A 14,723-nucleotide genomic window follows, 5' to 3' on the forward strand; every position below is an offset into this window, starting at 1 on the left:
TATCACAGTGCAGGAAAAAGTAGAAAACCACAAAAGAAAAAATGTTTGTTTTTTTTAACTTGAAGAAACACCTTCGTAAGAACTTCTAAGCTTGATTTGATGGTCAATTTGAACCAGAAGAAGCCCACAAAATCACGCTAAAGGACCCATAGCAGTGGTTTCCAATCTTCCTAATGTCGTGACCCCCTAATGCACTTCCTCATATTGTGGTGATGCCCAACCATTAAATTATTTTCATTGCAATTGAATCCTCTCTCATTCTGGGATCCGCATCCTTATAATTTACTAGCAGTCCCCTGCCACGCGTTGCTGTGGCCCAGTCTGGTGATATGGAAAATAAAGTAATTAGAAAGTGGTGGTTTCTAATATATGTAATGTCTTTATGCTTGTGGGTAAACAGTATTTCTTGCTGTTTCTTTGACAGTGTTGATGTGGAGATTGTCTGGTTTGCCTACTCTGGAACATGCAACATATTATAGTCCTTCTTTAGGAGTCCCTTTCAAATCTATGATACTATATCTCTGTGTGTGTGAATCATATATATCTATCTATATCTATGGCTGGATGGCTCTCTGTTTTCTTGCCCTTGTGAAGGTAGTTGGACTGGGTAGCCTTAAGTATTTTCTGTTGGTCATGGGGGTTCTGGGAAGTTTGCCCCAGTTCTGTCATTTGTGGGGTTCATTCAGAATGGTCTTTGGTCTTTGATTGTAGGTGAACTATAAATCCCAGTAACTACAACTCCCAAATGCCAAGGTCTATTTCCCCCAAACTCCATCTGTGTTCATATTTGGGCATATGGAATATTCGTGCCAAGTTTGGTACAGATCCATCATTGTTTGAGTACACAGTGCGCTCTGGATGTAGGTGAACTACAACTCCCAAACACAAGGTCAATGCCCACCAAATGCTGCTAGTATTTTCTGTTGGTCATGGGAGTCTTGTGTGCCAAGTTTGGTTCAATTCCATCGTTGGTGGAGTTCAAAATGCTCTTTGATTATAGGTGAACTATACATCCCAGCAACTACAACTCTCAAATGACAAAATTATAATTTTTGAGTGATGGTCACTCCTTGTGTACTGAGACGTTTTGTTGCCAAATTTGGTGTGATCTCGTTCATTGGTTCTTTTGTTTTTAAGGTACTCATTATGCACAGAAATTTTATATATATTAGATATGGTCCTTCTCCCAGTGTTTTAAAAAAATAAATAATAATTATCATCCTTTATTTATACCCCGCTAACATCTCCTGAAGGACTCGGTGCGGCTTACAAGAGGCCGAGGCCCAACACATCAATAAAACAACAGCATAACAAATACAACAATAAATAAACTCAAAAAACAAGCAATAAACATTCAAACAATAGCAATAAACATTAGACAATAGCGCCTTGAGTGTGGTCCTGCCCAGTGAAATCCTCTGCTTTTAATTGCTTGTTTTATATTGTTTGTATCATTTATTATATTTCTTTCCATTTTATGTATTTTATTTTCTGGTTTTGTTATGTTTTTGTATTACAATGTATGTGCTGTACTGACGGGCGTGGCCTCATGTAAGCCGCACCGAGTCCCCCTGGGAGAGGTGGAGCGGGGTATAAATAAAGTATTTATTATTATTATTATTATTAATTATTATTATTATTATTTAATGTAAATATCTGAAACGCAGGATGAATTTTCATTCACTGGACCAAATTTGGCACAAATACCTGATACGCCCAAATTTGAATCCTGGTGAGGTTGGGGGAGGTGTTGATTTTGTCATTTGGGAGTTGTTGGGATTTATAGTTAACTTACAATCAAAGAGCATTTTGAACTCCACCAATGATGGAATTGAACCAAACTTGGCACACATAGAATCCTAGAGTTGGAAGAGACCTCCTGGGCCATCCAGTCCAACCCCATTCTGCCAAGAAGCAGGTATATTGCATTCAAAGCACCCCTGACAGATGGCCATCCAGCCTCTGTTTAAAAGCTTCCAAAGAGGGGGCCTCCACCACACTCCGAGGCAGAGAGTTCCACTGCTGAATATCTCTCACAGTCAGGAAGTTCTTCCTCATGTTCAGATGGAATCTCCTCTCTTGTAATTTGAAGTTATTGTTCACAGAACTCCAATGAGAGACAGAAAATACTGGAAGGGCCTTGAGTATAGGAGTTGTAGTTCACCTACATCCAGAGAGCACTGTGGAACTAAACAATGATGGTTTTGGACCAAACTTGGCACAAAAACTCAATATGCCCAAAAGTGAACACTATTTATTTATTTATTTATTTATTTATTTATTTATTTATTTACAGCTTTTATATTCCGCCCTTCTCACCCCGCAGGGGACTCAGGGCGAATTACAGTGTACACACATATATGGCAAACATTCAATGCCAATTTTTGACATACAAACATATACAGACATACACAGAGGCTATTTAACTTTTTCTGGCCTCCAGGGGAACTGTCGCTTTCATCGTCCATCACTGATGCTGATGAAGCACTTCCGCATTCCCCGCATGCTTCCCCGCTGGAATGCTTTGCTGGAGTCTTCTTTATGGGCTCATAAATCAGTTAATTTAGCCTTCCCACACTTTAAGGTGGTACCTAATTTTCCTACTTGACAGATGCAGCTGTCTTTCGGGTTGCAAAGGTCGACAACAGGCTACACACAATTGGTTGGAAACCCACTCCAACCCAGACTGGCTTCGAACTCATGACCTTTTGGTCAGAGTGATCTTAATGCAGCTGACACTCAGCCAGCTGCGCCACAATCCCTAATGGAGTTTGGGGAAAATAGACCTTGACATTTGGGTTTATAGTTTGCCAACAATAAAAGAGTTTTGGGGTTGTAGTTCACTCAAACAATGATACATCTGGACCAAACTTGGCATGGATACTCAGTATACCCAAATTTGAACACTGGTGGAGTTTGGGGGGAAAGAGACATAGACATTTGGGAGTGGTAGTTACTGGGATTTATAGTTCACCTACAATCAAAGAGCATTCTGAACCCCACCAATGATAGAATTGGGCCAAACTTCCCACACAGAACCCTCATGACCCTTGTCTTTGGCAACCCCTCTGACACTCCCCATGACCCCCCCCCCCAACAGGGGTCCCAACCCTCAGGTTGATAAACACTGCTCCAAGCTATTTTGTGGGGCAAGATTGTAGATGGTAACATTGATTATCTCTGAGAAGCTGCCCCCATATTGTTTTCAGACTTACGTGAAACTCAGTGGTGTTGAGGATGTGACGGCCGTCAGGGCTCCAGCAAGTGGCCACCAGTCCGGCCGAGCCTTCGTCGATCTTGCAGTGCCAGTCGGGCTGCTCCAAGGACCAGACCTGAGACAAGAAGGAGGAAGAGTGGTCAAGTGAGGACAGATCTCTAGGAGACTCAACAAAGACCATGAAAGACTGGTGACAGATCCCGCTACGTTCTCCGTTTTTTTCTTTAAGCCATAGAAGTGCAAGACCCTTTCCAAGGAAAAAGGCTTGTTTACTCTATAATCCAGTCAAGCTCATGTCGTTCTATGTGGCCCTTCTCCGGATTGATTTACTTATTGTGTCCGAAGTGAATTGAGGATATAGTTATAATGAATAGAAAAACTACAAAGTTAAAAACTTGGCATTATCCTAAATTTCCTTTGTCCAGAAGCTGGCCACTTGGGAGTGCCTCCGGTGTTGCTATAAGAAGGTCCTCCATTGTGCATGTGGCAGGGCTCAGGTTGCATTGCAGCAGGTGGTCTGTAGTTTGCTCTTCTCCACACTCGCATGTCATGGACTCAACCTTGGGCCCCATTTCTTAAGGTTGTCTCTGCATGTCGTGATGCCAGAGGGCAGTCTGTTCAGCGCTTTCCAAGTTGCCCAGTCTTCTGTGTGCCCAGGAGGCTGTCACTCATCTAGTCTCAGCCACTGATTAAGGTTGCCACTTTTGGACTCTTGCTTGCTGAGGTGTTCCTGCAAGTGTTTCTGTAGATCTTAGGAAACCGTTTCTTGATCTAAGGCATTGGCATGCTGGCTGATATCTGAACAGAGGGTTGGCCGGAGATGTCAATGCCTTGGTCCTTTCATTACAGACTACTTCTCAACAGATGTCAGAGGGTGCGATACTGGCTATATATTGTAATTTTTCCAGGGGTGTAGGGCGTAGACATCCTGTGATAATGCAGTATGTCTTATTAAGAGCCACATCTGCTGTTTTAATGTGATGAGATGTATTCCACACATGCATACTCAGCAGGAGAGTAGCAAAGCTCAAGGGCAGATGTCTTCACTGTGTCTGGTTGTGATCCCCAGGTTGTGCCAGTCAGCTTTCGTATGATATTATTTCTAGCACCCACTTTTAGCTTGATATTCAAGCAGTGCTTCTTCTAAGTCAGAGCACAGTCCAGACTGACTCTCAGGTTATCCTCAGAGCTCGAGATACTTATCTGTTCCTAAGATGAAAAGCACACGCCTGTGTTTTAGATGGATTAAGAATCAGCTGCTTTTCCCAGTATTTGGGAGTAAAAGCACCTAAAGCTTCAGAGAGCATCTGTTCAGCCATTTCAAAACTGGATTGCTGTAGATTTTTTTCAGGCTATATGGCCATGTTCTAGAGGCATTCTCTCCTGACGTTTCGCCTGCATCTATGGCAAGCATCCTCAGAGGTAGTGAGGTCTGTTGGAACTATCAATTATTAATAATTGATATTATTAATAATAATTACAAGGACACCACCATTAAGAGCACACTTCCAGGCGAATGGTCCTTGGCTCTTGAAGTTTTCGGTTGTGATGGAGTCTTCAAGTAATGATACTACTGGGAGTATTAGGAGGGGAAGAAAGACTACTCGTGAGCAAGACTCCGATGAGGAGCAACAGAGAGAGCGGATCAGGGAAATAATTATGGAATCCAGTGATGATGAATCATTTGAGGGCTTCGCAGGGAATAATGGGTGTGAGACTGTGGAGAGTGGTATGGCAAGTTCAGAGGATGGAGAAATGGACTGGACTAAAGTTCAGAACGTCTGTGAAGAGCCCACAAGTAGCGACACGTTTGTGGGGTTCTCTGGTTGGAACATTGGGGATCCGGCTGAGTCTTGGGGAGTTTTGGGTCTGGATAGAAGATGGAGAAATTGGAGGGATCAGCAAAGGGCTTCAGCTGAAAGGAGGCCTGGTGGGGTGTTGTCTGATTCCAGTTCTGAGGAGGAATTGGGGTAAGGGGGTTTCAGCTGGTAACAGAGTGTCAGCTGGTTCCAGTTCGGAGGATGATTTGTGAATAAAAGTGGGGTTGGGAGATGGAGTTCCTTGCAGTCGGCAAGGTGTTGATGGGTATTCATGTGTCCTTGAGAGCTATTTGGGAAGACGTGTTTGAACATGGCCATATAGCCCGAAAAAACCTACAACAACTCAGTGAGTCCGGCCATGAAAGCCTTCAACAATACATTTCAAAACTCTCTGCTTGAGCAGTGATGGCACAATCATCAGCATAGATTAAACTGTCTGTCCCTTCTGGCAGTGGCTGGTCATTTGTGTAGATGTTAAGCATCGATGGAGCAAGCATGCTCCCCTGAGGTAGGCCATGCTTCTGTTTCTGCCATTTGCTTCTCGGACCCTGGAACTCAACAAAAAAACTCCTTTTTTGTAGCAGGTTTCCTATGAGACAGGTGAGGTGGTAGTCCTTTGTGACATTTTTCTCAGAAGGAGGCGGTGGTTTACAGTATCATAAATATCACAATATCATAGATGTGGGTGAAAGTTCAGGAGAGAATGCTTCAGGAACTTGGACATGCAGCACGAATCTAAAGTACAACAACAACCGATTCCTAAGCCTTTTGGTAGTAAGAGTAGTATCTGGTAAAAAAAAAAAATTGGGAACCATTGGGTTATATAGGAGAAAGAGGTTGGGTTGGATGCCCCTTGGGGGTCTCTTTCAACTCTAGGATTCTGTCCTATGCTAACATAGTGTATTGCTTTTGAATGAGAGCATTATGAAATGTCATTAAATGCCAAACTTCTGTAAAAGTTTTAAAACAACCTCACCTGCACAATTCCACGCCTGTACATTGCACATAAGATAAAGAGAGAGTCCGAAGACCATTCAATGTGTTGGATTTGGTCCAAACAGGTGAAGAGCTGCAGGATTTGGAGGGTGTTGGCCTCGCGAATCACCAAACGATACTGCACTCCTGAAGCCTGAACGAGAAAACATACATAACTATATCAGTTTCTCAACCTTCCTAATGCCGCAATTCCTGAATACAGTTCATCATGTTGTGGTGACCCCCAACCACAACATTATTTTCATTGCTACTGTTATGAATCGTAATGTAAATATCTGATATGCAGGATGTATTTTCATTCACTGGACCAAATTTGGCACAAATACCCAATACGTCCAAATTTGAAATCTGATCGGGTTGGGAGGGGATTGATTTTGTCATTTAGGAGTTCTAGTTGCTGGGATTTATAGTTCACCTACAATCAAAGAGCGTTCTGAACTCCACCAGCGATGGAATAGAACCAAACCTGGCACACAGGACTACCATGACCAACAGAAAATACTAGAAGTGTTTGGTGGGCATTGACCTTGAGTTTGGGAATTGTAATTCACCTATTTATTTATTTATTTATTTATTTACGGCATTTATATGCCCAAAGGGAACTCAGAGCAGCTTACAATAAATATTTTCATACAATATATTATATTATTAGCACAGCACAACATCAGTACTATACACCATTATATTGCACCATACCATTATATTATATTAGTAATATTACATGTAATGTAAATATATAACTGTAATTATAATATTGTATTATTATTACTCGTATTATATTGTATTCCATTATAATATTATAAATATTATATGTATATACAATATACATATAAGGCGTTGAGGCGTTATGATTGTTATACTGTTGTTAATTGTTGATGTTATAATCTGTTTTAATTGCATTATACTGTTTTGTGATATTTTGCATTGTTGTGTAAACCGCTTTGAGTCGCCTAAGGACTGAGAAAAGCGGTATACAAATAAATAAATAAATAAATAAATACTATATTATGATTAAAGACAACAACAATACCTACATCCATAGAGCACTGTGGACTCAAAAGAATGATGGATCTGGACAGGCCCGTAGCCAGGATTTCATTTGGGGGGGGGGGGGGGCTAAAAAAATTTCAGGGGGGGTTTCGGGGGGGGGCTGAGTTTCGGGGGGGGGCTGAGTCTGAGTGAAAGAGGGTCTAGCCTAGCAAACCTTTTGTATCATTACCCCAATACCCCCATACATATGGGATATATTGAGAATGGTGATCAAATCATGATATTAATAAACATAACAGTTTAAATAATGCACCCGTAAGGCCTTTTCGCGAACCACCATGAGAATTTCGGGGGGGGGGGGGGGGCTGAAGCCCCCCGAGCCCCCCCCCCCCCCCTGGCTACATGCCTGGATCTGGACCAAGCTTGGCACAAATGCACAATATGCCCAAATGTGAACACTGGTGGAGTTTGGGGAAAATAAGACTTGACATTTGGAGATGTAATTGCTGGGATTTATAGTTAACTTACAATCAATAGAATTGGGCCAAACTAATAATAATAATAATAATAATAATAATAATAATAATAAACGTTATTTATACCCCGCCACCATCTCCCCACAAATAATACCACAAAATAATATACAAGACAACAGAAAATAAATACAACAAATACATAATACATCAAAATAAAATAAAAAATAACTAAAATAAAATGAAATAATACAAAATCATCATAAATGCAGTCACAATGGGTGGGCCCAGTGTGCAAGATAAAGTGCTAAAAACATTAAAACCCTCGGTGAGATAGGAAGTAGAAAAGGTGTATTTGAAATGGACGAGTCCGAGACGTGGAGAGCAGTGGGGCTTGGGCTTTATTTGGGATGGGGGAAAGTGCATCGTGTAAACAAACCGTAGGTGGAGACTTACAAAAATGGGTTAAGTGGTCACTCTCCAAAGGCACATCAGAAAAGTTTTTAGCTCTTTCTTAAAAGCTGCTAGGGTGGGGGCTTGCCTAATCTCACCTGGTAGTGAGTTCCAGAGTCAGGTAGTCACAGCGGAGAAGGCCACAGCGGAGAAGGCCTCGTACCCACTAGCCATGCCTATGATAGGGGAAGGGGAGAAAGGAGGGCCTCCCCAGAAGATCAAAGGGATCGTGCAGGCTTATGGTAGGAGATGCAAAGGTACAAAGGTAGGCAGGTCCCAAACCGTTTAGGGCTTTATAGGTGATGGCCTGCACCTTGAATTGGGACTGGAAAATGAATGGAAGCCAATGGAGCTCCTTAAACCGGGGGGGGGGGGGGGGGGTGATTGCTCCCTGTAATTTGTCCCATGACCTGAAGGGACTCGCTGGCATGAGCCTCCCTCCAGTCTCGCAAGCTTTCCCTTGGGGGTTGGGTTGGGATTGATTTTGTCATTTGGGAGTTGTAGTTGCTGGGATTTGTAGTTCACCTACAATCAAAGAACATTCTGAACTCCACCAATGATGGAATTAAACCAATCTTGGCACATAGAACTTCCATGACCAACAGAAAATACTGGAAGGGTTTGGTGGGCATTGACCTTGAGTGTTGGAGTTGTAGTTCACCTACATCTAGAGAGCACTGTAGACTCAGACAATGATGGAACTGAACCAAACTTGGCACAAATACTCAATATGCCCAAATGTGAAGACTGGTGGAGTTTGGGGAAAATAGGCCTTGACATTTGGGAGTTGTAGTTGCTGGGATTTATAGTTCACCTACAATCAAAGAGCATTCTGTACTTTGACAATGATGGAATTGAACCAGTCTTGGCACACTACCTACATGGCCAACATTGAATAATGGTGGGGTTGGTGGTGGGGGGGGGGGGGGGGCTATTTTTGAATTCTGGGAGTTGTAGTTCACCAACACCAAAACGGAAGGACAGAGAGATCTTTAGCCTTCTCTGTCAAAAGGGTTCCTATGAACATCAGAAATATGTGTTTTCTGATGGACTTTGGTGACCCCTCTGAAACCCACTCGTGACCCCCCCCCCCCCAGGGGTCCCAACCCCCAGGTTGAGAAATACTGCTTTAGTCTCACATGCTTCCCTCTTTTTCCAAAAGAGGATTCGCCCTCTTTTTCCAAAAAGGAAGAGAAGGATTTCGTAGGTTCTTTTAAGGAAGGAAGGAAATAAGGAAGGAAGGGAAAGGGGAAAAACGGAATGGAGAAAGAAGGGAGGGGACAAGAAAGACGGAGGGAAGGAAAGTAAGCAAAGGTGAAACGGAGAGGAGGTGAAGAGAATGAAGGGGTGGAAGTAGGGAGCAACAGCATTTGGACAAGGCTAGTAAACAACAACAACAACCACTATTTATTAACACACTTCCTCTATGAAAATAGTTCCCCAGTGTCCATTAAACTGGGTTGAGGATTTAACAGGTGAAAAAAGAATCCTACTATCCTGTTAGTAAGTGTTAATAAGTAGAGAGAGAGGTAATATTTAGTAGGGGGTTTCCCCACTCTATTAAATGAGTTGCCCTTCAAAAACAGCCTTTAGACAATGTTGAAAGTAAAAGAAAAAAGCTTTACTCCAGCAAACAAAAAGGATAAGCAAATGCAATTGAAAAGTGCAAAAGAAAACAAGGAAGTCTTAATCCAGACACAAATTAAAGTCTCTTACAAAGTCGCAAAAGAAACACCAGTCTTCCATCAGATAATGAACTAAGTTCTTAGAAGTAAACACAAAACAGATTTCATTGGAGGGAAAACAACAGTATCAGGGTCTTTGTTACCAGCAAAAGCTGACTGCTCCTGATACTGGAGGTGCTAGGGTGTCTCCCAATTAGCTCAGCGTTTTTAGCAGCTATCTTAGCTGAACGCCGTCTGTGCTCTATTTATTTTTGTCTCTCTAGAAATGTGGGCACTTTCAAACCCTCATTGTCTGATTCTTCTTCTCCCTCCAATTCCTGAGCATTTCCCTGTTACCCTTCCTCATCCAAAGTTGAAGAATCCCTAACACATCCCTAACAAACATATCTCCTGTTACGAACCATCACGAAGTTTAAGATCACCTGGAGAGGCCCTGCTCTTGATCCCACCACCATCGCAAACATGACTGGTGGGGATGGGGGACAGGGCCTTCTCAGCAGTGCCCCCCCCCCCCCGTAGAACTCCCTCCCCAGAGACATCAGACTGGCCACCTCCCTCCTGTCTTTCAGAAGGAAACTTAAGATGTGCTTATGGGCCCAGGCGTTCAACTAGTGAATCATAGAATCCTAGAGTTGGAAGAGACCTCATGGGCCATCCAGTCCAACCCTCTGCCAAGAAGCAGGAATATTGCATTCAAAGCACCCCTGACAGATGGCCATCTAGCCTCTGCTTTAAAACATCCAAAGAAGGAGCTTCCACCACACTCCGGGGCAGAGAGTTCCACTGCTGAACGTGAAAGTGGAAACCTATGACAATAAATGGACCCAGACTTGGATTTGGTTTTTAACTGGTGTGCTTAATCAATTGTTTCAGTTTTAATGTATTTATTGAAATGTTTTATGTTTATGATGGCACCGTTATGGTGCTTGTTGTGAGGCTGCTGAGCCCCCCCCCCCCCGGGGGGGGGGGTGAGAAGGGCAGGGTATAAATATAGGAAATAAATAAGTAAACCCTCTAAATAAATAAATCTACCCTCTAAGTCCTCCTACAAACGTAATAGGAACAAAGCAGGAAACTCACCAGGCATTTCCCATCTGGAGAGAACTTGCACAACTGGTTGGAGAGTTTGAGTATTTCGGAGAAATTCATGCTGTCCAATTCTTTCCTGATCCTTTACTCCACTGAAGAAAGAAGAGGTCTTGCTGGTTGTTCTCTCAGACAAAGGGCCCTGTCCTTGAATATAGAATATCCATATTCCACATAATGAGGGGAAATTGATTTTTTTTTTTTTTTTTTTTTTTGCTGGAATGATGGGGAAAGTCTTCCCAAAATGCTCTGGAATGAAACTGTCCAAGTTCACGAAGGTCAATATTAGTTCTATAAGAACGAAGATACTAATATCCTAAAACATATATAATGTGAAGGAAGCTCCTCTCAATGGGAAAGGATCGGCTCCCAATCCGTCCAGAAGAAGAAAAGAAAGCCAACCATCTCCCCACCTGGAAAATATAGAATATGATCAAATTAGAAGGGCGGAATATAAATGCTGTAAATAAATAAGTAAATAAGCAATGGGAGAAAATGGATAAAATGCCAATAGGGAAAAAATAGGGGCGGAAAATGAAACAATATTATAGAAGTACAGCTTGAGGAAGATATAAAGTGAGATATAGATGATATAGCTATATATATATATATATATATATATATATACACACACACACACACACACACACACACACACACATATATTAATGCATTATTAAATAAATAAAACAGAAATATTAATTGAATTTTAAGCAAATATAATAGGAAAAAATATTAGTAAATATGAAATTTTTATATAAATATTAAAGGAATGAATTATTAAATAAGTAAAACAGAAATATTATTTGAATGTTAAGCAAATATAACAGGAAAACATATTAGTAAATATGAAATTTTTATATAAACATTAAAGGAATACATTATTAAATAAATAAAAGAAATATTAATTGAATGTTAAGCAAATATAGTAGAAAAAATATTAGTCAATATGAAAATTTTATATAAACATTAAAGGAATGCATTATTAAATAAATGAAACAGATATATTAACTGAATGTTAAGCAAATATAATAGGAAAACATATTAGTAAATATGAAATTTTACATAAATATTAAAGGAATGCATTATTAAATAAGTAAAATAGAAATATTAATTGAATGTTAAGCAAATATAGTAGAAAAATATAAGTAAATATGAATTTTTATATAAATATTAAATAAGTAAAACAGAAATATTAATTGAATGTTAAGCAAATATAATAGGAAAACATATTAGTAAATATGAAAATTTTATATAAACATTAAAGGAATGCATCATTAAATAAATAAAAGAAATATTAATTGAATGTTAAGCAAATATAGTAGAAAAAAATATTAGTAAATATGAAATTTTTATATAAACATTAAAGGAATGCATCATTAAATAAATAAAAGAAATATTAATTGAATGTTAAGCAAATATAATAGGAAAAATATTCGTAAATATGAATTTTATATAAATATTAAAGAAATGCATTATTAAATAAGTAAAACAGAAATATTAATTGAATGTTAAGCAAATATAATAGGAAAAATATAAGTAAATATGAATTTATATAAATATTAAATAAGTAAAACAGAAATATTAATTGAATGTTAAGCAAATACAATAGGAAAAAATCATAGTAAATATGAAATTTTTATATAAATATTAAAGGAATGCATTATTAAATAAGTAAAATAGAAATATTAATTGAATGTTAAGCAAATATAGTAGGAAAAATATTAGTAAATATGAATATTTATATAAATATTAAATAAGTAAAACAGAAACATTAACTGAATGTTAAGCAAATATAATAGGAAAAATATTAGTAAATATGAAATTTTTATATACATACTAAAGGAACGCATTATTAAATAAGTAAAATAGAAATATTAATTGAATGTTAAATAAATATAATAGAAAAAATATGAAAATTTTATATACATACTAAAGGTATGCATTATTAAATAAATAAAACAGAAATATTAATTGAATGTTAAGCAGATATAGTAGAAAAAATATTAGTAAATATGAAAATTTTATATAAATATTAAAGGAACGCATTATTAAATAAAACAAAAATATTAATTGAATGTTAAGCAAATATAATAGGAAAAAATATTAGTAAATATGAAATTTTTATATAAATATTAAAGGAATGCATTATTAAATAAGTAAAAGAAATATTAATTGAATGTTAAGCAGATATAGTAGAAAAAATATAAGTAAATATGAATTTTTATATAAATATTAAATAAGTAAAACAGAAATATTAATTGAACGTTAAGCAACTATAATAGAAATATTAGTAAATATGAAAATTTTATATAAACATTAAAGGAATGCATTATTAAATAAGTAAAAGAAATATTAATTGAATGTTAAGCAAATATAATAGGAAAAAATATTAGTAAATATGAAAATTTTATATAAATATTAAAGGAATGCATTATTAAATAAAACAAAAATATTAATTGAATGTTAAGCAAATACAATAGGAAAAAATATTAGTAAATATGAAATTTTTATATAAATATTAAAGGAATGCATTATTAAATAAGTAAAATAGAAATATTAATTGAATGTTAAGCTAATATAGTAGAAAAATATAAGTAAATATGAATATTTATATAAATATTAAATAAGTAAAACAGAAATATTAATTGAATGTTAAGCAGATATAATAGGAAAAATATGAGTAAATATGAATATTTATATAAATATTAAATAAGTAAAACAGAAATATTAATTGAATGTTAAGCAAATATAATAGGAAAAATATGAGTAAATATGAATATTTATATAAATATTAAATAAGTAAAACAGAAATATTAATTGAATGTTAAGCAGATATAATAGGAAAAATATGAGTAAATATGAATATTTATATAAATATTAAATAAGTAAAACAGAAATATTACTTGAATGTTAAGCAAATATAATAGGAAAAATATGAGTAAATATGAATATTTATATAAATATTAAATAAGTAAAACAGAAATATTAATTGAATGTTAAGCAGATATAGTAGAAAAAATAGTAAATATGAACATTTTATATAAATATTAAAGGATAGCATTATTAAATAAGTAAAACAGAAATATTAATTGAATGTTAAGCAAATATAATAAATAGTAAATATGAACATTTTATATAAATATTAAAGGAATGCATTATTAAATAAATAAAACAGAAATATTAATTGAATGTTAAATAAATATAAATGAAATATTATTAAATTATGTATAAATACATAGAATAGATGGTATAGAGACTATAGAGAGTTATATAGGGGTTTGAGACAGATATAGTTGATAATATAGGTATATAGCAGGCCTGGGCCAACTTGGGCCCTCCAGGTGTTTTGGACTACAACTCCCACAATTCCTAACAGCCTACCGGCTATTAGGAATTGTGGGAGTTGTAGTCCAAAACACCTGGAGGGCCCAAGTTGGCCCAGGCCTGCTATCTATGTAGTTAGAGACAATATAGAGATGTCTAATACAGAAAAATAGGAGGAAATAGAGGGAATTGGGTCAAACTATGGGTCAAAAAGGAGAGAGAGGCAGACATACAGACCAAGCTCACGCGCATGCGCCCTGAGGGGAGAAGAACCCCTCACGCAACGCTGCCCCTCCCGCGCCGGATTCTAAGATTCCCGCCAATCAGGACGAATCTTCGCGGGCCTTAGCCAGACCGGAAAGGGCGGGGTTAGAGGAGGCGCGGCGGCCCAGGGTATGCTGGGAAATGTAGTTTCGCAGGGTTTCCTCTCAAACTGAGCACTTTTTCTGGTTTTTTGTGGTTGCAATTAGTGCTATTTAAATATTAGGTAAATAATATTAACATTGTGACTAAGTAAATATATTAGAAACCTTGTTAACTGAATAGAATACAAATATTAGTTGAATATAATAGAAATATTATTGATTAAATGTCAAAAAAAGGATATAAAAATTAAATATAATAGAAATATGATTGATTAAATGTTAAATCAATAGGATATAAATATTATTAAATA

At 37.3% G+C, this 14,723-nt stretch overlaps 1 protein-coding gene across 2 annotated transcripts in view; it reads right to left on the reverse strand.

Moving 5' to 3' along the window:
• Positions 1-14,374, reverse strand: part of WRAP73 (WD repeat containing, antisense to TP73) — a 35,991-nt gene extending 21,617 nt beyond the window's left edge. The window contains exons 1-4 of one of the 2 annotated variants that reach the window (XM_060758736.2): positions 14,285-14,374; positions 10,715-11,133; positions 6,014-6,166; positions 3,216-3,332 (exon numbers count right to left, since the gene is read on the reverse strand). In XM_060758736.2, the coding sequence (XP_060614719.2) occupies positions 3,216-3,332; positions 6,014-6,166; positions 10,715-10,783 (339 nt within the window). In that variant the 5' untranslated portion in view covers positions 10,784-11,133; positions 14,285-14,374. Of the gene's footprint in view, positions 1-3,215; positions 3,333-6,013; positions 6,167-10,714; positions 11,134-14,280 lie in introns of both variants that reach the window. The other variant, XM_060758737.2, reaches the window with a different exon arrangement.
• Between the last annotated feature and the right edge of the window lie 349 nt (positions 14,375-14,723).

The sequence above is a fragment of the Anolis sagrei genome, chromosome 13, assembly GCF_037176765.1.
Source record: "Anolis sagrei isolate rAnoSag1 chromosome 13, rAnoSag1.mat, whole genome shotgun sequence".
Classification (NCBI taxonomy): Eukaryota; Metazoa; Chordata; class Lepidosauria; order Squamata; family Dactyloidae; genus Anolis; species Anolis sagrei.